Below are 23,155 nucleotides of genomic sequence, written 5' to 3' on the forward strand. Positions count from 1 at the left end.
CATTTATAAAAGCTGTCCTTGGTGCCACTTTTTGATATTGAGTGGTTGGTTTCAAAACATACTTTGGGGAGTTTTATTTTTGTCTTTCCTTTCTTAATTGTTTGCGATTCAAGTTACTTTTCTTTTGGCTGCTTAGGTTTTTTTTAATCAGCTCTTCTTATCAAATGCCTATGTAAATAGGCTTCTTTCTAGAATTTAACAAAAAGTATCAACTACTTTTCTTTCTACTAATTGTGTCTTGTTTGGCTGCAACATTATTTCTTTTCTTTTTTTAAAGATTTATTTATTTTATTGGATAAGGCAGATTTATAGAGAGGAGGAGAGACAGAGAGGAAGATCCTCCGTCTGATGATTCACGGCCGTAATGGCCAGCGCAGTGCCGATCTGAAGCCAGGAACCAAGAACTTCTTTCTCCAGGTCTCCCACACAGACGCAGGATCCCAAAGCTTTGGGCTGTCCTCGACTGCTTTCCCAGGCCACAAGCGGGGAGCTGGATGGGAAGTGGAGCTGTGGGGATTAGAACCGGCGCCCATATAGGATCCTAGTGCGTTCAAGGAGAGGACCTTTATCATTACACTATCACACCTGGCCCTACACAGTATTTCAAAGAAACTTAACCTTCAATAACTTTTGCAAAGCAAGTGTTTGCTAGTTTTACTTGGGATTTTGTCTCAAAGCACATGAAGTCGACCGGTCCCATTCAAAGGAAATATTAAAATAGGCTTGTTCACAAACTGTATCTGGTACTTAGGACCAATAACCACTTAAGATGCACCAACTACCAACCTGTACTTCAAAGTTTCAGATACTTATAATAGGAACTCCCTTTTACAGGTATAGTAGAATCACTTCCCAGGTGGCTCCACCAATGCACACAGGACCAGACTGATGCCAGGAGGCAGGAGCGTCTTCTGGGTCTCCCACATGGATGGCAGGCCCAAGCAGTGCAGCAATATTCTGCTACTTTAATGGCAATTATCAGGAGACTGGATGGAAAGTACAGCAGCCAGGGCATGAACCAGCACCCAGATGGGATGCCAGCATTGCAGGTGGCAGCTTTACATACTATATCGCAACATCAGCTTCAGCAAAAACATTCTCTGAAGCCTTCGAAAACATTTATTTATCTATTTAAAAGGCAGAGCTCCAAAGACAGTCTACCATTTCCATCCACAGAGGGTTGCAAAGCACAGGGTTAGGTTAGGCAAAAGCCAGGGGTCAAAATATTTGGGCAATTTGCCAGTGCTTCCCCAGACACATTATTAGGGAGCTTGAGCAAAAGTGGAGCAGCCAGGACTTTTAACTGGCTTTAACTGGGATACCTTATCTCAGCAGCCAATCAACTTAATATCTCACAATGTCAGTCCCCAAATTTTCAATAACTGGCATAATCATGTTTTATAATTGGTTGAAAAATATGTAACAATGAGGAAAATGCTCATGTTGCTATAGTAACCACAGACATCAAAACAAGATATAAAAATATTGTGTCAGACTGGTATTGGCCTAGCAGGTAAGATATCTGGGTCCTAAATCAGAGTATTGGGGTTCTAGCCCCGGATTCGGCTCATGATTTGGGCCATGGCCTATCCTCAACTATTGTGGGTATTTAGGGCACGAACCAGTAAATCAGAACTGTTTTTTTCTGCCTCACAAGTATATAATTTCTTTAAAAATACATTGTGCATGCATGTATAAATAAATATAAAAAAGGAATAAGAAAGTAGAGAGAGGAAAATAACTCTGTCTTCCATTCTGTGTCCATGAAATGACAGAGATCACGCCTCTGGTTGTCAGTCTTCATATAATCTTGGGAAGGGGGATGGTTTCAGTATATGGTTCCAGGTCCCCAGGGAGAGGATGTACATCCTGAACTGATAATTTACAGGTAGATGGAATTTCAAGAAGCAGGGAGAGTAGAATCAGAACATTTTAACATTTTAACTATGCAGTCTCAGTATTTCAGCCATATCAGCTAATCGCCTCAGATTCACAGTAGTTAAAGGGTCAAATATATTTCCAAGTTCAAGGTCTCTTGCTTATATCATGTCTTTACAAATCAGAGGGGGGGGCGTGGTGCAGTGGTTAAGCGGCTAAAGTCTTTGCCATGAATGCACCAGGATCCCATATAGGTGCCGGTTCTAATTCCAGCAGCTCCACTTCCCATCCAGCTCCATGCTTGTGGCCTGGGAAAGCAGTCGAGGATGGCCCAAAAACCTTGGGATCCTACACCTGCGTGGTAGACTCAGAGGGAGTTCCTGGTTCCTGGCTTCGGATCGGCACAGCACCGGCCATTGCGGTCACTTGGGGAGTGAATCATTGGACGGAAGATCTTCCTCTCTGTCTCTCCTCCTCTCTGTATATCTGACTTTGTAATAAAAATAAAATAAACTTAAAAAAAAAATCAGAGGGGAACAAAAATTTACTTTTTCCACCAAAAAAGTGGTGTAAATAATATTACATTAAGAACGTAGAACAAAATAAAAACTCTATAAATCTTAAGTAGTTAGGAAATCCAACTTTTATCATGAAGGTTGATATTTAATGAAACAAAGAAAACTGAAAGCAACAAAATCATACCTTCTTGATTGGATCCACAGGTGCAAATATCTTCCTCATAAACATAATTAAGACAGAGTTGTCAAAATAAGTGAAAAGCCATTTTCTAATTTTCTAATATAAGTACTCCTCTTATTAAAAACATTAGCTAATCGTTTACATAGAAAAAAGTCAGATCAGCAAATGTGCCTGAGTTTGCACTTTTGATGCAACATTGTATTATAAACAAAGCAGAAAATCAACTGTTTTAAACAAAATCTTAAAACATAAACACAGCTCACTTACAGCATTCCACAGGTATTGAAGCTATCTGCAGAGAAAGGACTTTTCCATTTGGCTGTGGGATGTGTACACGAAACACAAGTCGTACTCTAGTATTTTTTCTGCCAATATCAGTTTCTCCTTTTCGAAGTTCTATATCTGAATTGCGGAGTTTCAAAATACCTGCACAGTCAATACTAGAGAGAAACAAGCAACATTTTCACTTGTTTATTGATAATCAGCTCTAAACAACTCAATTGCACAGATAGATATTATTACTTTGTCAGGGAAGAACTAACTACCAAAAATCAGTTCAAAAAAGAAAAACAGGCATGCCTATCTTCCTCAGCTATTCACAGTAGGAAGTAAAAATGTTCTGGTACGACAACAGTGCAGGGTTAAACAATGACATATTTTTTACAAAGATGGTTGCCAGCTTCTCCCTTTCTTATACATGCACTCCTTTCCTCCTTTTGGTAACAGACCTTCTCCCCTGGAAAGCTAGTCTATAACTTGCTTAAATAAGCAAGAGTGTTCCCAACTGATTGTATTACACCTGTGAGCTTGGCACTGGTCATTTTTGCTGTCATGGAGTCCTAAGCATTATGTACAAAGTGAGAGAAAGAAAGCCCAGACAATCTCCAATCCTTCTAGCCACCTTAGTAATTTTCAATGTTTTTATTCCATCTGAATTCCCCCAAAATTCAGGTATTTGAGTGACCTAGGCTGACAACAAATGAATGAATCAGATAAGCCAAATCAACTTGGGGAATCATAAAATGAGAAAACATTATTACTATAAGCACTAATGTCTGACATAATTTATTATACAGAACTAAATCACTAAAGTGCAAGCAAAGACTTTTTTAAAAGTTTTATTATTTTTTAACTTATTTTTAATTTATTTTATGATACAGTTTCATAGGCTCTGGGATTCCCCCAACCCCTCCCCAAACCCTCCCCCTTATTTTATTTTTAATTGAAAAGCAGAGCTAGAAAAGGAGAGACGAGTGAAAGAGCTTTCATCCACTGGTTCACTTTGCAAATGGCTACAATGGCCAGGACTGAGCAAATCTGAAGACAGGAGCCAGAAGCTTCCTTTGGGTCTACTATGTGGGTACAGGGACCCAAAGACTTGAGTCCAAGCCATAAGCAGGGCACTGGATCAGGAGTTGAACAGCCAGGACTACTACTGGCATCCATATTATTAGCACCAAAAACAGAAGTTTAGCATACTATGCCATGGCACTGACCCCAAAACACTTTCATATCATAAATAAAACTAGGTCAGAAGATGCACTGAATATAGGTTCAACTAAATCATTACTGGCATCTCTACATTTTTTCACTGATACATCTTCAATAAAAATAATCCATCGAGTGACTTGACGCGATAATCTAGAGGTTAAAGTCCTTGCATTGAATGCGCTGGGATCCCATATGGGTGCCAGTTCTAATCCCAGCAGGCCCGCTTCCCATCCAGCTCACTGCTTGTGGCCTGGGAGAGCAGTCAAGGATGGCTCAAAGCCTTGGGACTCTGCACCAGCATGGGAGACCTGGAGGAATTTCCTGGCTCCTGGTTTTGGATCAGCTCAGCTCCAGCCATTGTGACTGCCTGGGGAATCAACCATTGGATGGAAGATCTTCCTCTCTGTCTATTCTCCTCTCTGTATATCTGCCTTTCCAATAAAAATAAATAAATCCTAAAAATAAATAAATAAATCTTTTAAAAAATTAAAAAGGGAAGCAATATTGAAAAGAAATTCTTGCTATTTGTAGAAAAGAAATTGTTATCTAATACTGAAAAATTAATCAGTCAAAACAGTATTGAACAAATTGTTTCAAAATGGTGCCAAAATGGTCTTAGGGCAAGCTCCTGAGATCATTAAATAAACATTGAGCGAAAGTCTTTTAGCAGAGTTAGGTTTCTAGGCAAGGCCATCAATACTGGCATCCTACACTTAAAAGTATCTTGCAGGATGACTCTGAGGTCCACAGTTTAAATACTGGTCTTTAATAACTCTTTAATAAGTTTCTATCCTTTGGTTTCTATGAAGTACATGGTCCAGCTCAATTAAAGTAATTATAATCTGTATAGCCTTAAATTCAGGGTATTTGTATTTTAAGTTTTATTTATTTATTTTTAATTACATGAAAGGCAGAGATAGATCTTCCATGTACTAGTTCACCCACCAAATGTCCCCAAATGCTCAGGCTGTGCCTGGCAGAAGCCAGCAGGCCGATATCCATTTAGGTCTGACAAAGGAACGACACTTGAGCCATTCATCACCTGCTTCACAGGTATGCATCAGAAGGAAGCTAGATTAGATTTGTCTGTGAGTGTGGTATAGCAAATTAATCTTCCACCTGCAGTACTGGCATCCAAGATGAGTGCTGGTTCAAGCCCAACTTGCTCTGCTTCTGATTCAGGTACCTGCTATGACCTGGGAAAGTAGTGAAGGATGGTCTAAGTCCTTGGGATCTTGTGTGTTCATGTGGGAGACTCAGAGGAAACTCCTGGCTTTGTATTGCCCCAACTCTCACTAATGTCATTTGGGGAGTAAACTGGCAGATGGAAGATTTCTTTCTGTCATCTCCTTCTCTCTCTAATTCTGCCAGGAGGAAGAGGAAGAAGAGGGGGACGTGGAACAAAGGAGAAAGAGAAGATGTAGAAGTGGAACATGAAACCAGGCACTGCAATATGGGACACTTTCCAAGCAGTGGCTTAACACATTGCCATCACAATGCCTGACTCCAGTGTAAACTTATTTTCCTAGCTTTCTATTTAAAATAATTCCCATTTCTCTTTTTCTTCCTGTTATTTGTTATAGAACTATTATCACACCAGCCTTTGGGTAGATGCTACTGCTACTTTCAGCAAAATACACATTATCGTTCACAGTAACATCCACAACAGAAATGTCTAGGTTTCACACATGTGGCTATGACAGGTTAGACAGCTGTCTACCCCATATCCTTTCTTCTCATATTTGTTCCCTCCAACAAATATTCATTGTATTTATTTAGAAAGACAGAGTTATACAGACAAAGAAAGGGGTCTCCTATCAGCTGGCTCATTCCCCAAATGGCCACAACAGCTGAAGCTGGGTCAAGCTGAAGCCAAGAGCTTCTTCAGGGTCTCCCAAGTAGGCACAGGGGCCCCAGAAGTTGGGCCACTTTCCATTGTTTTCCCAGCAGCATTAGCAGGGAGTTATATCAGAAGTGGAGCAGCTAAGATTTGAATTGGTATTCATATGGGATTGTGGTACTATAAATAACAGCTTAATCTGGTATACCATAGTACTGGCACTTTTTTCTGTCTAAGTAACCAGCCATTATACTGTTAGAAGTGGCAATGTGCTGAGGTAAAGCACAAACCTAAGTCTTTCTTACATACCAAAATAATCAATAAGGACTGGAGCTCTGTGGTATAGCAACTTAAGACACTGACTATGAGATGCCAGAAATCTAAACAGACACTACTTTATGACCCAATTGTCTGCTTCCATCCATCTCCCTTCTAATGTGCCTGAGAAGGTAGTAGAAGATGGTTCTAACACATGAGGGCCTGTAATCTCTGGCTCTGTTCTAGACTGGGTCAGCCCTGACTATTATACCCATTTGGAGAGTGAGTCAGTGGATGGAACATCTCACTCTCCCTCTGCAACTCTTTCAAACAAATAAATATCTATTTTTCTAAAAAGATAATCAATGAAAGATAGTAGCTCCCTTTATCTTTCTTCTCTTATTCCTTATGAGAATATGATTGTAATGGCTAGAGCTCCAGCAGCCAATTTATACCATGAGACAGTCTTATTTTTTAAGATTTATTTATTTTTATTGGAAAGGCAGATATACAAGGGAGGAGGATAGACAGAGAGGAAGATCTACTGTCCGATTTTTCACTCCCCAAGTGGCCACAATGGCTGGAGCTGAGCCAATCCAAAGATAGGAGCCAGGAACTTCCTCCAGGTCTCCCACGTGGGTACAGGGTCTCAAGGCTTTGGCCTTTACCACTTTCCCAGGCCTCAAGCAGGGAGCTAGATGGGAAGCAGGGCTGCCAGGATTAGCACTGGCGCCCAAGGGATCACAGTGCATTCAATGCAAGGACTTTAACCTCTAGACTATCGCTCTGGGGCCCAGACAATCTTATAGATGGAAAATATGATAAAGACAACAGAAAAGGAAAACAATGGCAGCTTAGGTCTTCAATGATTTTCATCTCTAAATGGATATCTGTATATTTCTTTTAAGTGCTAATAAACTACACCTCCATTTAAGCCACTGGCATTTCAGGTTTTTCTTTTCATTCAGCAACGTGTAATCTGAACTAATTTACTTGAACTAAGCTCTATTACATTCTCATCCAGAAATTAACGAACTTGTAGTATTTGGGAATGAGTCAAATGGGATGCCTGGCGGTCAAGTCAAAGTTTTCCTTCAAGACATTTAACAACTGTTCTTGTATTTTGATCATTTATTTACTGTTTAAACTATCACACTGTCAGCAATTTGGTTTTTTTTTTTTTAATTTTTTGGAAATATTTATTTTTATTGGAAAGTAAGATACAAAGAGAGGAGCAGAGTCAGAGAGGAAGATCTTCCATCCAATGGTTCACTCCCCAAGTGACTGCAAAGGCTGGTGCTGTACCAATCCGTAGCCATGAGCCAGGAATTTCCTCTAGGTCTCCCTCGCGCGTGCAGGGTCCCAAGGTTTTGGGCCATCCTTGACTACTTTCCCAGGCCACAAGCAGGGAGCTGGATGGGAAGTACAGCTGTTGGGATTACGGGATCCCAGCGTGTTCAAGGTGGGGACTTCAGCTGCTAGGTCACTGCGCTGGGCCTTGGTTTTATTTTAATTCTATGTATTTTTATCCTTATCATCTAGGACAATGCTTATCTGGTAATACATGTTCTAGAAACTTTTTTTTTCCTTTTTTTTTTTCCAGAAACATTTATTGAAATGGCTTATTCTGAAAATAAGCAACTACCTTTACCAAACACAATACAATTATCTTACAATTGCATTTGGTCAATTCAGAACAATGACTATTTTTATAATAAAAAAAAGTCAGTACACTTTTTATTCCCCTGAAAGTGCCAAATCAGGGGTATGTTTCAAGATACCTGGCTGACATATTGTTTTCAGGAAGAAGTGGAATTTCCAGAACTTTTGTGCTGGCAATGATTATCTCTTGGCTTGCTGTAGCAACTGTCTTCCCAGTGATCCGATGGACCTGGTAAAATGCATGAGGCCGTAAATACCGATCATCTGCTGTTCCAATAAACATCTGTAGATTTACTGGTTTTTCATTGTAGCCCAGGAGCTGATTAGAAAGAACAGAATAGAAAAGTATAATTCATTATCCATGCATTTTATGAGTTTACAAAATTAATTCATATCTGCATCATATACTGCTGGCACATAAAATGTTATTTCAAACAAGACAACAAAATAATCAGTAAATAGTCTCCAGGTTTCTGATGTAATTTAAGAATTATAAAACACTGGAATATATTACACAGGGTTGGGAGGTTTTTGCTTCTTTCTTTTTTTCCTTTTTAATAACTATGGAACAACAACAACAACAAAATACAAAACCTTCTGAAATGTGCTGTAGAGAATACAAATAAATGCCGATTCTGTACTCTGGATAACACTGACCATTCAGACCAGAACTAAAGACACTTCAACAGGCTGTGAAAATTAGAGGTATTATATTTTAGTAGTCTGAACAACATTATTTCATTTCATCAACCTAGGACAATTTCCTTAGTTATTTCTTTCCTTTTAAAAAACTTATTTTGATTTGAAAGGCAAAGTTAGAGAGAGACAGACAGAGATGTTCCATCTGCTTCTTCAGTCCTTAAATGGCTGCAATGGGAGCAGTGGCTAACCAAAGCCAGAAGTTAGGATCTTCTTTCAGGACTCCCATATGAGTGCAGAGGCCCAAGGACATGGATGCCCTTCGGCTGCCTTCCCAGTTATTAGCAGGGAGCTGGATTGGATGTGGAGCCTCTGAACTTTGAATTGACACCCATCAGTTTTGCATGTACACTACAGTGCCAGTTTCAGAATTTCAACTTATTTAATAAGCCAGGCTACTGACTTTCCTTAGTATTCTTCACTACTACTGATGTTAAAATGACAGTGTGGGATTAACTGACCTGGAGGATGGCCAGAGGCTGCTGGAAGCAAAAATAGTGACCACAAGAAGGGAGCAATGAGAAGAAATAAATATCAAATAAACAGTTTCTATTTATTGATTCATTCCCCAAAGTTTGAAAAAAAAAAGCTGGATTTAATAGACAAAAAACAATTGTCTATAAGATTTGCAACTAAAGAAGGACAAAAATTTAGAAATGCAACCAGCAAATGAATATGACCACGTTTTATAGAGCAGGAAAAAAAAGGGACAATAAATAGGAAAAATGCTCCATCAAGTAAATGAAACATCACTCTCAACCTACTAAAATGGCAAAGGGAGGCAGCTACTTGTCCCAACCTCCTAGAATGTCATTTAGGGCGTTCACATCCGTACTATCCTGCCTGGCTTGAGTTCTGGCTAGTTCTATTACTTTTTTTTTTTTTTTAAAGATTCATTTATTTTTATTACAAAGTCAGATATACAGAGAGAAGGAGAGACAGAGAGGAAGATCTTCTGTCCGATGGTTCACTTTCCAAATGGCCACAACAGCTAGAGCTGAGCCAATCTGAAGCCAGGAGCAAGGAACTTCTTCCAGGTCTCCCAAGTGGGTGCAGTGTCTCAAAACTTTGGTACATTCTCTACTGCTTTCCCAGGCCACAGGCAGGGAGCTGGATGGGAAGCGGGGCCACCAGGATTTGAACCGGCACCCATATGGGATACCAGCATGTTCAAGGCAATGACTTTAACCATTACGCTATTGTGCCAGGCCCTAGTTCTATTACTTCTGAACCAGCTTCCTGCTGTTGTGCATCCTGGGAGGTAGAAGATAGCTCAAGTACCTGGGTCCCTGCCATCCACCCGGGAGGGGTGGGACCCAAACTGAGTTTTGGACTCCTGATTTTGGCCTACTCCAGTCCCAGCTACTACAGACATATGGATGGGGAAATAGCTGATGAAAGATCTCTCTGCCTTTCAAACAAAATGAAAATGAATAAGCTAGCAAAGAACAGAGCAGTGGTAATATCCCATATTATCATTTTTTACCTTCTGGTTATTTGCATCATTTGATCATCTTTGCTATAATTTTAATGCTTGTAACATGTTTTACATACACTATAGATTATAACTGTAAGTTGCAAATACATTTTTGTACCTATAATGAACTCATTGGTCTGGTGTTGTGGCATGCAAGTTAAGGTGCTATCAGGATGCAGGCATTCTGTATAAGCGCTGGTTTAATTCCTGGTTGTTCCATTTCTGATCCAGTTCTTTGCAAATATGCCTGAGAAGCCAGCAGCAGGTGATCCAAGTGCTTGGGCCCCTGCACCCATGTGGGAGAACCACCTGGATGCAGTCTGGCAAAGCTTTGGCCATTGTGGCCATCTGGGGAGTGAACCAGTGAATAAAAGCTCTCTTTTCTCTCTACTTCCCCCTCTCTTTAATTAATTTATTTGAACTCAAAAAAATTAACCTTTAAAATTTTATCATGAATTCTGGATCTGTTTCTTCAATAGAAAATAACTTTAACTCTTTCAGCTGCTTCTTTTAGATTTTATTCCCCAAGGTTATACTGCTATTTCATAATGCTTTTGCTATAACATATATTATCTTTTTTTAAAATTATTTTTATTTATTTGAAAGAATTACAAACAAAAAGGGAGAAACAGGTCTTTCATCCACTGGTTTTATCATCTTGAGCTGGACCTGTTTGAAGCCAAGGTTATCTCTTGGCTGTACTTCATAAAAAAGGAAAAGCTGGGACTCTTTCTTTCCATACTTTCATGTAATCCTCCTGTTAGTTTTTTTTCCCCCTCAGTCCAAATTTTTCTTTCAGAGATATCTAGTGCCTTAAATTCTTCAGCTTTTCCCGAGGTTCTTGGGCACAAAACAACTGGGCTCCTTATTGGTTCTCCCCATCAAGCAGGCTTAAGCTGCAGCTGTCTTACGTTTTGTGAAGATAAACATACGTGTTGAATGTACTAAAGTTGTAGTTTTCTGTAAATATTTTATTATTTACCTAGTCAAAAAAAACTGTCATTTTCATCAGCAATATGTCTCATATGTTTTAATACAAGATAATTTTAATGTTAATTAAAGCTGAAACCATTCCACAAAACAAAATGTCAACATGATTTTTAAGCCTAACTAAAGCAATATAACTAAAGAAGAAACTCAGAAGTGTGAGGATACACATGTGTGTGCACGTGCATAAGAGAAACTTAGGATTGTATTTTCTGTGGTAGGTGGGCTAGAAACAATGCTGCCTAAGATCCACCTGCATTTATAGATGGGGGTGGAAATGTGAAGGTATACAGTGGTTACACGCTCTGTCTTAATTACACGAATTAATTTAATCCCCAAATTCCTACAGAGTACATTTTATCTGTTTCACACAGGAAAAAATTAAAGCTAAAATGATTGGGCCCGGCGCAGTGGCACAGTGGTTAAGGTCCTCGCCTTGCATGCCCGGGATCCCATGTGGGTGCCAGTTCTAATCCTGGCGGCCCCGCTTCCCATCCAGCTCCCTGCCTGTGGCCTGGGAAAGCAGTTGAGGATGGCCCAAGGCTTTGGGACCCTGCACCCACATGAGAGACCTGGAGGAAGCTCCTGGCTCCTGGCTTCGGATCGGCATAGCATCGGCCGTTGCGCTCACTTGGAGAGTGAATCATCGGACAGAAGATCTTCCTCTCTGTCTCTCCTCTCTGTATATCTGTCTTTCCAATAAAAATAGAATAAATCTTTAAAAAAAAAAAAAGCTAAAATGATTACAACACTTCCTCAAACTCACCAAGTACCAAGTGATTAGTCATTCTTTTCTGCTAACCTTAAATTGAGCAAGTTATTCTATGGAACCAAATGCTCATCTCGAAGAAGAAACAAAAACTTCCTTACTCTAAGTTCTGTGGAAAGAACACCCATGCCTTGTTATCTCCAAAGACCAGCACAGGCTAAATGAGTATCCTTTATTGAAAATGCCTGGAATATCTGAAAGCAATGAGTCCACCCAATCTTCCCTGAACCTTGATCCTTTCCACCCTGCTAAACCATGTAATCATTATTACAAAGCAATATTTATTTTTTAAAATGCCTGGAATAAAATGTTTCCAGATTTGGAGATATCTGCACATATCTGAGCAACTGAATTAAAAACTCTAAAGCCCTAAATACTCTAAAATCTAGAACGATGGGGCCAGTGCTGTGGCATAATGGGCAAAGCCACCATCTGTAACACTGGCATCCCTACGTGTGCCAGTTGCAGTCCCAGGTGGCATGTGAACCAGCTCCCTGGTAACGTGCTTTGGAAAGCAGAAGACTATCCAAGTGACTGGGCTTCTGCCACCCATACGGCAGATCTGGTTGGGTTCCAGGATCCTGCTTCAGCCTGGCCTAGCCCTGGTTGTAGCAGTCATCTAGGCAGTAAACCAATGGATGGAAAATCTTCCTCTATCTGCTTGTTTCTCCAAGTTCCTATCTCACTGTAACTGCCTTGAAAATAAATAAATCTATAAAACTTTAAAATAAAAGATAAAATATTCCATCAATACTTACACTTTATCAAAATACCATGTACTGGTAAGGACTACATACCAAACAGTCCTAATCATGCTAAATGAGTCCATAGCAAAGCTCTGCACCTGCTTAATTTAGCTAAAGCTAAAGGGTTAAAGCATGAGGGTCACTACAAAACAGTTAACAGTAACTTCAGTAAGAGGAGCTCTAGTATCAACTCTGCGAAATTACTTAGGGGAAAATAAACTGCAGCCATTTGGTTAATGAACCAGGAGATGGAAGATCTCTTTTGTTTCTCCTTCTCTCCGTAAATCTGTCCTACAAATACAAAAAAAATAAATCTTTTTTAGATTTATTTTTATTGAAAAAAGGCAGATTTACAGAGAGAAAGATCTTGCATCCAGTCGTTTACTCTTCAAGTGGTTGCAACAGTTAGAGATGATCCAAAGCCAGGAGCCAGAAGGTTCCTCCAGGTCTCCCACATGGGTGCAGAGTCCCAAGGCCCTGGGCTGTCCTCGACTGCTTTCCAAGGCCACAAGCAGGGAGCTGAATGGGAACTGGAGCAGCCAAGATATGAACTAGCACCCATATGAGATCCTAGACTATGCTAACAAGGATTTAGTAACTAAGCCATTGCGCCAAGCCACAAATAAACGAATTTTTTTAAAAAGATTTATTTTTATTATTTTTTTATTGGAAAGGCGGATATACAGAGAGGAGAGACAGAGAGGAAGATCTTCCGTCCGATGATTCACTCCCTAAGTGAGCGCAACGGCTGATACTATGCCCATCCGAAGCCAGGAGCCTCTTCCGGGTCTCCCACGTGGGTTCAGGGTCCCAAAGCTTTGGGCTGTCCTCGGGCCACAGGCAGGGAGCTGGAAGGGAAGCAGGGCTGCCGGGATTAGAACCGGCGCCCACATGGGATCCCGGGCATGCAAGGCGAGGACCTTAACCACTGCGCCACCGCGCCAGGCCCAAATAAACGAATATTATAAAAAAGAAAAAAGGAAAAAAAAGTCCGTAAGTATAGGCACCTGCCTAGGTTGCCTTTTAGTTAAGCAAGTAAACAAGTGTTACAAGTGTTACACTGCTGGGAGATAGCAACCAACAGCTGGTGGGCATTCTGGGACTGGTGAATACAAAATCTTTGTTAACTATACCACTGTGTCAACATAGTTGTCTATTCTACTTTTTTTAAGGGTATGTGGGGAAAGTAGGGGATGCTGGGTGGGGACGTGTCATCCCATCCCCCAGGCACACTCGGTGCTGACACAAGGGGATGTGGGGAGAGAGGGTGTAGAGGGGCTTGGGGTATGTATGTTGGGGTACAGAGGTAGAAAATGACTGAAGACTGCCTGGGAAAAGGGGTCTGGAAATGTGTTGGAATGGAGACTGTTGAGGATGTGTTTGACAGGGAAGACTGACTTCTGAGGGCTTCCACAGACCGGGGCACTGCACTCACAGGTGATGAGGAAACTGAGGTCAGGAAATCAAAGAGCATGTCTCAGGTCAAGGCACCTCCCCAAGTGAGAGACCTGGGCTGGGCTAAGTAAGTAGCATTGCCTGCTGCCCATGAAACTGAGGCTGGGGAGGTATGCCTGGCTGGGTTAGGCCACAGTACCCACCCATAAGTGTAGGAGGTGGGGGCAGGGGGGAAGGGCACGTCAGGCTGGGTCGCAGCATACACTGGAACATGAGAGAACTGGATCCAGGAGATTTATGGGCTTACCTATGTGGGACTGCAGCACCTGCCAGTTTACATGGAGTGCTGGGGATGGTGACAAGCGGAGCCAGGCTGGACCACAGAACTCACTGACACTTGTAGGAACTCGGAATGTGAGGAGAGAGGGTTGGACTAGGCTCTAGCAAATACTGGCACATGCAAAAGCTGGAACTGAGGGCAGATCACATCAAGCAGGGCAACGGTATCGGCTGGCACACATGAAATCCAGGGTTGGGAGTGGGCCTAGAAGAGAAACCTGGAGAACTTTCCTGCTAAGACACTGCTCCTCCTAGAGAGCTTGAGAGCCAGGCCTAGAGGCAGGCTGGGCAGGGTCATGCCACAGCACTCGCCAGTGAAAGCTAACCCTGGGGTGGTGGGGGTACGGGTGCTACATTCAGGCTGGGTCAAAGTATCTGTCATCATGCACAAGATCCAGGGCAGGGAATATGCCTGACAGACAAGCTTTGGGGACTTCCCTGCTAGGCTGACAGCTCCCATTGGTAAGCAAGGCTGTAGCACCCACCAGAATGCATTTGGGATAGATCTGGGGGCAAGCCAGAATGGGCTGGTCCCCAGTATTCACTGGCACTTGGAAGAGGTGAATGGGTGTGGGATAGGCCAGGCTGGCCTGTGAGCCAGGTATTGGGGGAGGGTTAGGTAGGCTAGACCACAGTACCTGCTGGTAAGTACCAGGACATGGGGGGACCATGTTAGACTGGGATATATACATATCTGCTAGCACATGCATATCTGAGGCTGTAAGCAGGCCTGGTAGGGGAACTTGGGGAACTCCTCTGCTAGTTCACAATTCATTGTGGTGAGCCTGTCAGCTGGGGCTGGGACCAAGCCAGGCCAGGCTAGGCTGGATCAGTTCACAGCACACACTCTGGCATGAATGAGAGCCAGGAGGGGGTGCAGGCCAGGCTAGGCTGAGTCATAAATATCCAGCAACTCACATGAGGACCAGGCCTGGGGGTTGGCCAGGCTGGGCTAAGTTGCTCCATAAAAGCACCAGTTTTGAGTCCCAGGTGTTTAACTTGTGATCCAGCTCGCTGCCAATGCACCTGGGAAAGTATTGGGAGTCAGACTAACTGTCTGGGCCCCCGTACCCATGTGGGAGACCTGAAAGAAACTTCTGGGTTCCTGGCTTCAGCCTGGCCCAGCCCTGAGGAGTGAATCAGTGGATGGAAGACTGATTTTTCTTCTCTCTCTCACCCTCCCTCTCTCTGTAACTTTTTAAAAAAATAAATATTAAAAAAAAAGACCAAAAAAAAAAAAAAACCCCCCGCAAAACCTCTCAGAGCAGATGTTTGACCTAGCAGTTTCAAGATACCAGCTAAGCTGCCAATATCCCATGCAAGAGTACCTGGATTTGAGTCCCAGGTCTGCTTCCCAATTTCAATTTCCTGTCCATTCAGACTCTGGAAAGCAGCAGATGGTGACTCAAGGGTTTTTAAAATTTATTTCCTAGCTCCTTGCTTACAGCTCCAGCCCTAATTCAGTCTCAGTCACTGTGGACATACTGAGAGAAAATCAGCATATGAAAGCATTCCTTTTCTTTGTACTTTCAAATTAAATTTTAGCAGTTGGCATCATGGCATAGTATCTTAAACCTTTGCCTGAAGTGCCAGCTTCACTTATGGGTACCATGTTTGAGTCCCAGTTGCTCCACTTCCTATCCATCTCCTTGCTAATATGCCTGGGAAAAAGCAACAGAAGTTGGCCTGACATCCATAAAAAGGTCTATGGCTAACAAATTACTTAATGAGCCAATAGTGAATGTTTTACCCCGAGTTTGTGAAAAAGATGTAGATTGTCCTCTATTACCAGTTCCATCTACAGTGTAATAGAGGTCAAAGTCAATATAGCAAGCAAGAAAAAAGAAAAACTGCATGAAGATTTCAAAAGGGAATAGTTACTGTAGCACAGCAAACAAAGCCACCACTTGGGATTCCTGACTTAAGGCCTGGCCGCTAAGCTTCTTCTCAGGTTTCCTGCTAATGCATGCTGGGAGGCTGAAGGTGATAGCTCAACACAAGAGACCTAGCTGGAGTTTGAGGCTCCTTGTTGGTCTCACCCAGTCAAAACTACTGCAAGCATTTGGAAAGCAAAACAGCAAACACAGCATTACTCGCTGGGCTCTTAAATAACCAAATGTAATATTAACCTCTTAAGATTAAAAAGGAAGAAGTAAAACACATCAGTTAAAATTGATTTGACTAAATTTTTTAAAGATTTATTTATTTTTATTTGAAAGTCAGATTTATGGAGAGAAGGAGAGGCAGAGATCTTCCATCCAATGGTTCACTCCCCAGGTGGCCACAACAGTCAGAGCTGAGCCAATCCAAAGCCAGGAACCTCCTCCAGGCCTCCCATGCAGGTGCAGGATCCCAAGGCTTTGGGCAGTCCTCGACTGCTTTCCCAGGCCACAAGCAGGGAGCTGGATGGAAAGTGGAGCAGCCTGGATATAAACTTACACTCATTTGGGATCCTGGCAGGTACAAGATGAGGATTCAGCCACTAGAATACCATGCTCCAGATCCTTGAGTAAACATTTTTAAAACACTGAAAAAGCTAAAACAAACATACAAACAAACGAAAAACCCGAAACACTGAAAAAGCTAAATATCAATATTTTTAAAAAGTCACATTTCTATATACTTCAAAATGAAACTAAAAACACTTTACAATAACAAAGAAATCAGATACCTGCAAATGGCAAATGTTAAAATTTCTACACTGGAAACTTTAAAACACTGTTGAGAAACACTCTAAAAACAACAAAATAGAGGCAGGTATTTAGCACAGTGGCTAAGAGGCTGCTTAAGATGCCTGCATCCCACCCAGGAATGTCTGGATTCAAGTCCAAGCTTGGCTGCCAGTTTCAGCTTCCTGGGAGGCAGCAATTGACAGCTGAACTAGGAAGGCCCAGGCAGCACTTCAAATGAGTGCCCAGCTCCAGGGTTTGGCATGGCCCAGTTCCAGCTGATGCGAGCATTTGATAAGGGACTAACAGATGAGAGCTCTGCATGTTTCTCTGTCAGACAAATAAGTTAAAAAAAAAAAAAAAAAAAACACAGGGCCACACGTGGTGGCCTTGTGGCCAAAGTCCTCGCCTTGCATGCACAGGGATCCTATACGGATGCCAACTCATGCCCCAACAGCTCCTCTTCCCATCCAGCTCCTTGCTTGTGGCTTGGGAAAGCAATAGAGGGCAGCCCAAAGCTTTGGGACCCTGCACCCACGTGGGAGACCCAGAAGAGGCTCCTGGCTTCGGATTGGCATAGCATTGGCCATTGCGCTCACTTGGGGAGTGAATCATCGGACAGAAGATCTTCCTCTCTGTCTCTCCTCTCTGTATATCCGCCTTTCCAATACAAAAAAATAAAAAAAAAAAAAAAAGAAAAAACCAAGAACCCTGACATCAAAACAATCATTTTTCATAAAGATTTATAACTTATTTTTATTGGAAAATCAAATTTTGCAAATAAAAGAGGAGGGAGAAATATTTCATCCACTGATTCACTCCCCAAGGGTTTGCAACAGCCAGAGATGAGCCCATTCGAAGCCAGCATCTTCTCCAGGTGTTTCACATGGGCACAGGGTCCTCAGGACTTGTGCCATCCTCTATTTCTTTCCTAGGCCACAAGTAGGATGCTGAATAGGATGTGGAGCAGCCAGAACAAGAAATGGCACCCTGGGCCCGGCGCGGTGGCGCAGTGGTTAAGGTCCTCGCCTTGCACGCCCGGGATCCCATATGGGCGCCGGTTCTATCCCGGCAGCCCCGCTTCCCTTCCAGCTCCCTGCCTGTGGCCCGGGAAGGCAGTCGAGGACTGCCCAAGGCTTTGGGACCCTGCACCCGCATGGGAGACCCGGAAGAGGCTCCTGGCTTTGGATCAGCATAGCATCGGCCATTGCGCTCACTTGGGGAGTGAATTATCGGATGGAAGATCTTCCTCTCTGTCTTTCCTCTCTGTACATCTGCCTTTCCGATAAAAAAAAATAATAAAAATAAATCTTTTAAAAAAATAAGTAAATCTTTGCAAGGAAACAATTCCAGAATAAAACACAGGTGCTTGTCTTCATAACCTTGGTATAAGCAAAGGTCTTGAAAAGGATATAAAGTATCACCAACAGAAGAGAAAACTGGGGCCATGCACAGTAGCCTAATGGCTAAAGTCCTTGCCTTGCACACCCTGGGATCCCCAGACACTGGTTAGAGTCCCAGTAGCCCCACTTCCCATTCAGCTCCCTCTGTGGCCTGGGAAAAGCAGTGGGGGAGTGGGCAGAAGAAGCTGTTGGCTCCTGGTTTTGGATCAGCTCAGCTCCTGCAGTAGTGACCATTTGGGGAGTAAGCCAGCCGGTGGAAGATCTTTCTGTCTCTCCAATAAAAATTTTTAAAAAGAAAAAAAAAGTACCTAAGATTCAGCAGTTCTTAAGTTTTATTTTAGCTTTTCCTTTAATGTTATTTTTCATTCAAATAAATTTAAAGTTAATATTCAAGTGTTATATTTCATATAAAATTTCATCTTATCTTCTTGTAATAAATTCAAACAAATAGTTTATTTATTAAAATACAATCCTATTCATTAAAAGTTCATCCATTTTTCTATTTCTCCAAGTAGTTTTTCACTTATATCTGAATTAATCAAATGTCAGCAGTGTTTATTTCTGAGGGAATTTGACTGGTTTATTTTCCTACTTTATGTATTATAGTTTAAAGAAATACATATTACATTTATAAACATATTAAATTCATTCTTTCTAAAAATAAAAAAATAACCATTTGATTATGGTACCAATCTTCTTTACTCTAGCTTTTGCACCCGCAATTAAATCAGGAGTATCTTCTAGCCTCACCAAGAGTAGGGAGAAAAATCACTGAAAAATATGTAGCCCTGAGGCCAGCATGGTGGCAGAGTATGCTAACCCTACACCTGTTGCACCAGCATCCCAGGTGTGCACTGGTTCATGACTGGCTGCTCTACTCCATTCATATTTTTTTAAGAATAATTTATTTTATTTGAAAGATAATTTTTACGAAAAATGCTTCAACCCTCTGGTTCACACCCCAAATAGGTACAATGGCTGGAGCTGAGCCAGGAGCCAGGAGCTTCCTCTGGTCTTCCACATGGTATAGGGGCTCCAGGACTTGAGTCATTCTCCAGCAGGGAGCTGGAGTGGAAGTAGTGCAGCCAGGACACAATTTGGCATCCATAAGGAATGTTGACACTTATAAACATGGGATTAGCCTGTTATGCCACCATGCTGGCTCCTGCTCCACTTCTGATCCAGCTGCTTACTAACGGCCATGGGAAAGCAGCAGAGGATGGCCCAAATCCTGGGGCCCCTGCATCCACATGGTAAACTTGCAATAAACTTTTGGTTCCCAGCTTCGAACTGGTCCAGTTCTGGCCATAGCAGTCATTTGGGAAGTCAATCAACAGGTGGAAGATTCCTCTTTCTCTCTTAGTAATTCTGACTTTCAAAGTAAAATACATAAACCTTAAAAATAAACAAGCAAATTAAAGTGTACCCAAAAAACAGGGCTCCTAGTTTGAGTTCTCTTTGGCTTCTGTAATAGCTAACTTGACAAAATCATCTAACAACTAACAAGCAGCTGCAAAGCAAGCCTCAAAAGTCTCATACCTTTACAACAGGATGTCCCCCAGTAGATGCTTTTACTGCCCCTCGACTACCTTCCGTTTCATAATGGGCTCGATGATGGGTTTTGGGTTGCACTTCTATTTTCAGTTCACATTGTCCAAAATGAGTTGGTAAAGGCCAGTCTAGTGGAGGTAATGAGGATGTGCTATAAACAAAACACAGAGATGACTGCTAAGCAGTGACTCAAATCACTTTTTGCCAACAGCAACATTTCTTTCTGTGATCTTCGAAATGAAACATTCCAGGATGAAATTTCACTCAGCATACAAAACACTGGTTGCAAATGGGTACTTAACAAATAATTATTTAATCTGAAAATATAAAATATATTTATTGACATTTTGATTTCTCCTGTTTTTAAAATAAATTCCAACAATTTGTAAAACTGTAACTGTTTCTCAACTATGTGTATGTAATTATAAAAACCGAACAATAATAACTTAGTCTCTTATGGCAGATATATATTTCTGTGTGCTTATATCAGCACCTTTCCAAATGTCTAAACATGTATCTCTCTTGGCCTGATGTAGCTTGCCTACCTCTCTTTCCTGTTATGGTCTGTTTCAGTCTATCATATAGATTGCTTTCCCCACTTCTTGCCAAATGATCTTTTCTAAGCCTTTCTGAAAACTACCTATATTTAGGGACATTTGCAATTTGAGGTTAAAGTTATTTTGAAGACATGTTTGATGGAAAAATACAAGGAAATGCATCACTGTAGCATCTTCCTAACACTTGAGTTTCTTTTAGCTTAGGAAGATATTTTAAACAGTTTTAAGGTTTAAATATTCAGGTACATTTTTTTTTTAAGATTTATTGATTTTTATTGGAAAGGCGTATATACAGAGAGGAGGAGAGACAGAGAGGAAGATCTTCCATCCGATGGTTCACTCCCCAAGTCAGCGCAAGGGCTAAAGTTGAGCCATTACGAAGCCAGGTGCTCTTCCAAGTCTCCCACACAAGTGCAGGGTCCCAAGGTTTTAGGCTGTCTTAGACTGCATTCTCAGGCTACAAGCAGGGCGCTGGATGGGAAACGGGGCTGCCGGAATTAAAACCGGCGCCCATATGGGATCACGATGCATGCAAGGTGAGGACTTAAACCACTACGCTATCGCATCAGGCCCAAGGTCTAAATATTCATGTACATATATATTCTCGCTAAAACTTGAATTAGAGGGTCCAACTTTGTGTAGTTACCATCTGCAAGACTGATATTCCACATTCCTGTGGATTTGAGTTCCAGTTGCTCTAGTTCTAATCCAGCTTGCTGCTTATGCACCTGGGAGAGCAGTAGAAGACGGTCCAAGTGCTTGGGGACCTGTGGGAGATACAGAAGCAGCTCTGGGCTTTTAGCTTCAGGTTGGCCCAACCTTGGTCATTGCAGCCGTTTGGAGAGTGGAGCATTGAGTGAATAAAAGATTTCTGTTTCTCTCTGTCATTCTGCTTTTCAAATAAATAATTTTTAAAAAGCAGTTAAAAATTTGTATGAAACTTCATTTTTCCTTTTAATAATTTTAAAGAGCAATAAGACTTCAAAAATACCAGATCCAAAAACCATAAAGGACAAATTTGAATATATAAAAGTTAATAGGGCCCGGCGCGGTGGCGCAAGTAGTTAAAGGTCCTCACCTTGCACGCCCGGGATCCCATATGGGCGCCAGTTCTATCCCGGCAGCCCCGCTTCCCTTCCAGCTCCCTGCCTGTGGCCCGGGAAAGCAGTCAAGGACGGCCCAAAGCTTTGGGACCCTGCACCCATGTGGGAGACCCGGAAGAGTCTCCTGGCTTTGGATCGGCTTAGTATCGGCCATTGCGCTCACTTAGGGAGTGAATCATGGGACGGAAGATCTTCCTCTCTGTCTCTCCTCTCTGTATATCCGCCTTTCCAATGAAAAAATAATAAAAATAAATCTTTAAAAGTTAATAATTCCTCTACTATAAAAAAGCCATTAATTTATAAAGTCAAAGGATAAAAATCAAATTATGGGAGCTAGTGCAGTGGCCCAACAAGCTAAGTCTCTACATGTGGATTTAGCATCCCATACAGGTACCAATTTAAGTCCAGCTGTTCCACTTGGACTTAACAGGTTCCTGTTAATGACCTGGAAAAGCAGAGGAAGATGGCTCAAGATCTTGAACCCTTACACCAACATGGGAGGCCTGGAAGAAGCACCTGGCTCTGGCTTCAGACTGGCCCAACTCTGGCAGTTGTGGCCATTCAGGGAGTGAACCAGCAGATGAAAAAATATCTCTATATCTCTCCTTTTTTCTCCGTAACTCTTTCAAATAAAAATAAATAACTCTTCTTTAATTAAACAAGTATAAAGATTTGGAACTAGCATGGTGAGTCAACAGGCCAATTCTCTACCTGCAAGCGCCAGATTCCCATATGAACACTAGCTTGTGTCCCAGCTGCTCCACTTCCCATCAAACTCTGCTTATGCACCTGGGAAAGCAGTGGAGGATGGCACAAGTCCTTGGGCACCTGTACCCACCTGGGAGACCCAGAAGAAGCTCCTTACTCCCAGATTTGGATCAGCTCAGCTCTGGCCAATGCACCCATATGTGGAGAGAACCACAGCATGGAAGATTTGTCTTCCTCTTCGCAAAAATCTGCCTTTCAATAAAAATAAATCTTTAAAGAAATTTTTTTAAATTATGGAAAAAAATGCCAGAAACATGAAAGGCAAAATTTTAGTCATAGTTTGACTTCTTTAAAAGTGTAAAAGCCAACGCTGTGGGATAGTGAGTTAATCTACTTGTAATTCCAGCATTTCTTCTCTGCTCCACTTCTAATCTAGCTTCCAGCTAACATGGCTGGGAAAGCAGCACATCATGGCCCAAGTACTTGGATTTCTGCCATCTATGTGGGAGAGCCAGATGGAGCTCCTGACTTCTGCATATGGACTAACCTAGCCCTGGCTGCTGTGGACATATGGGGAGTAAACCAGCAGATCAAAGATCAAAGATATTTGTTCACCACCCCACTCCCAACATGCTCACTCTGCCTTTTGAATAAATGTCTTTAAAAAAATAATAAGCCTATCTCAATTGGTTTTATCTGTACATTAATTAATACGTTAACTCGCCTTTTATAGTAAATTTTTCTAGGCAAGAAAATTCCTTCTAGGACATTTTAAATTTACTTTTTATCTACAACTCATTACCTTTACCTATAATCAATGTTAGCCCCCCTAAAAACACTTTGAAGACTCAAAGAAAAATACAAATAAGCTTTCTGTTCAGTGGACATTTTTTAGAAAAAGGAAAAAAGAGGTGAAACTATCAG

At 41.7% G+C, this 23,155-nt stretch overlaps 1 protein-coding gene across 3 annotated transcripts in view; it reads right to left on the bottom strand.

Moving 5' to 3' along the window:
* Window positions 1–23,155, bottom strand: part of NFATC3 (nuclear factor of activated T cells 3) — a 96,910-nt gene that overhangs the window by 37,139 nt on the left and 36,616 nt on the right. For all 3 annotated transcript variants that reach the window (XM_040982492.1, XM_040982493.1, XM_040982491.1), the window contains exons 3-5: window positions 19,852–20,014; window positions 7,948–8,147; window positions 2,845–3,017 (exon numbers count right to left, since the gene is read on the bottom strand). In XM_040982492.1, coding sequence (XP_040838426.1) covers window positions 2,845–3,017; window positions 7,948–8,147; window positions 19,852–20,014 — 536 coding nt within the window. The remainder of the gene's footprint in view (window positions 1–2,844; window positions 3,018–7,947; window positions 8,148–19,851; window positions 20,015–23,155) is intronic.

This window comes from Ochotona curzoniae, unplaced genomic scaffold, assembly GCF_017591425.1.
Source record: "Ochotona curzoniae isolate NIBS_2020 unplaced genomic scaffold, NIBS_Ocur_1.0 contig_3622, whole genome shotgun sequence".
NCBI classification, from domain to species: Eukaryota; Metazoa; Chordata; class Mammalia; order Lagomorpha; family Ochotonidae; genus Ochotona; species Ochotona curzoniae.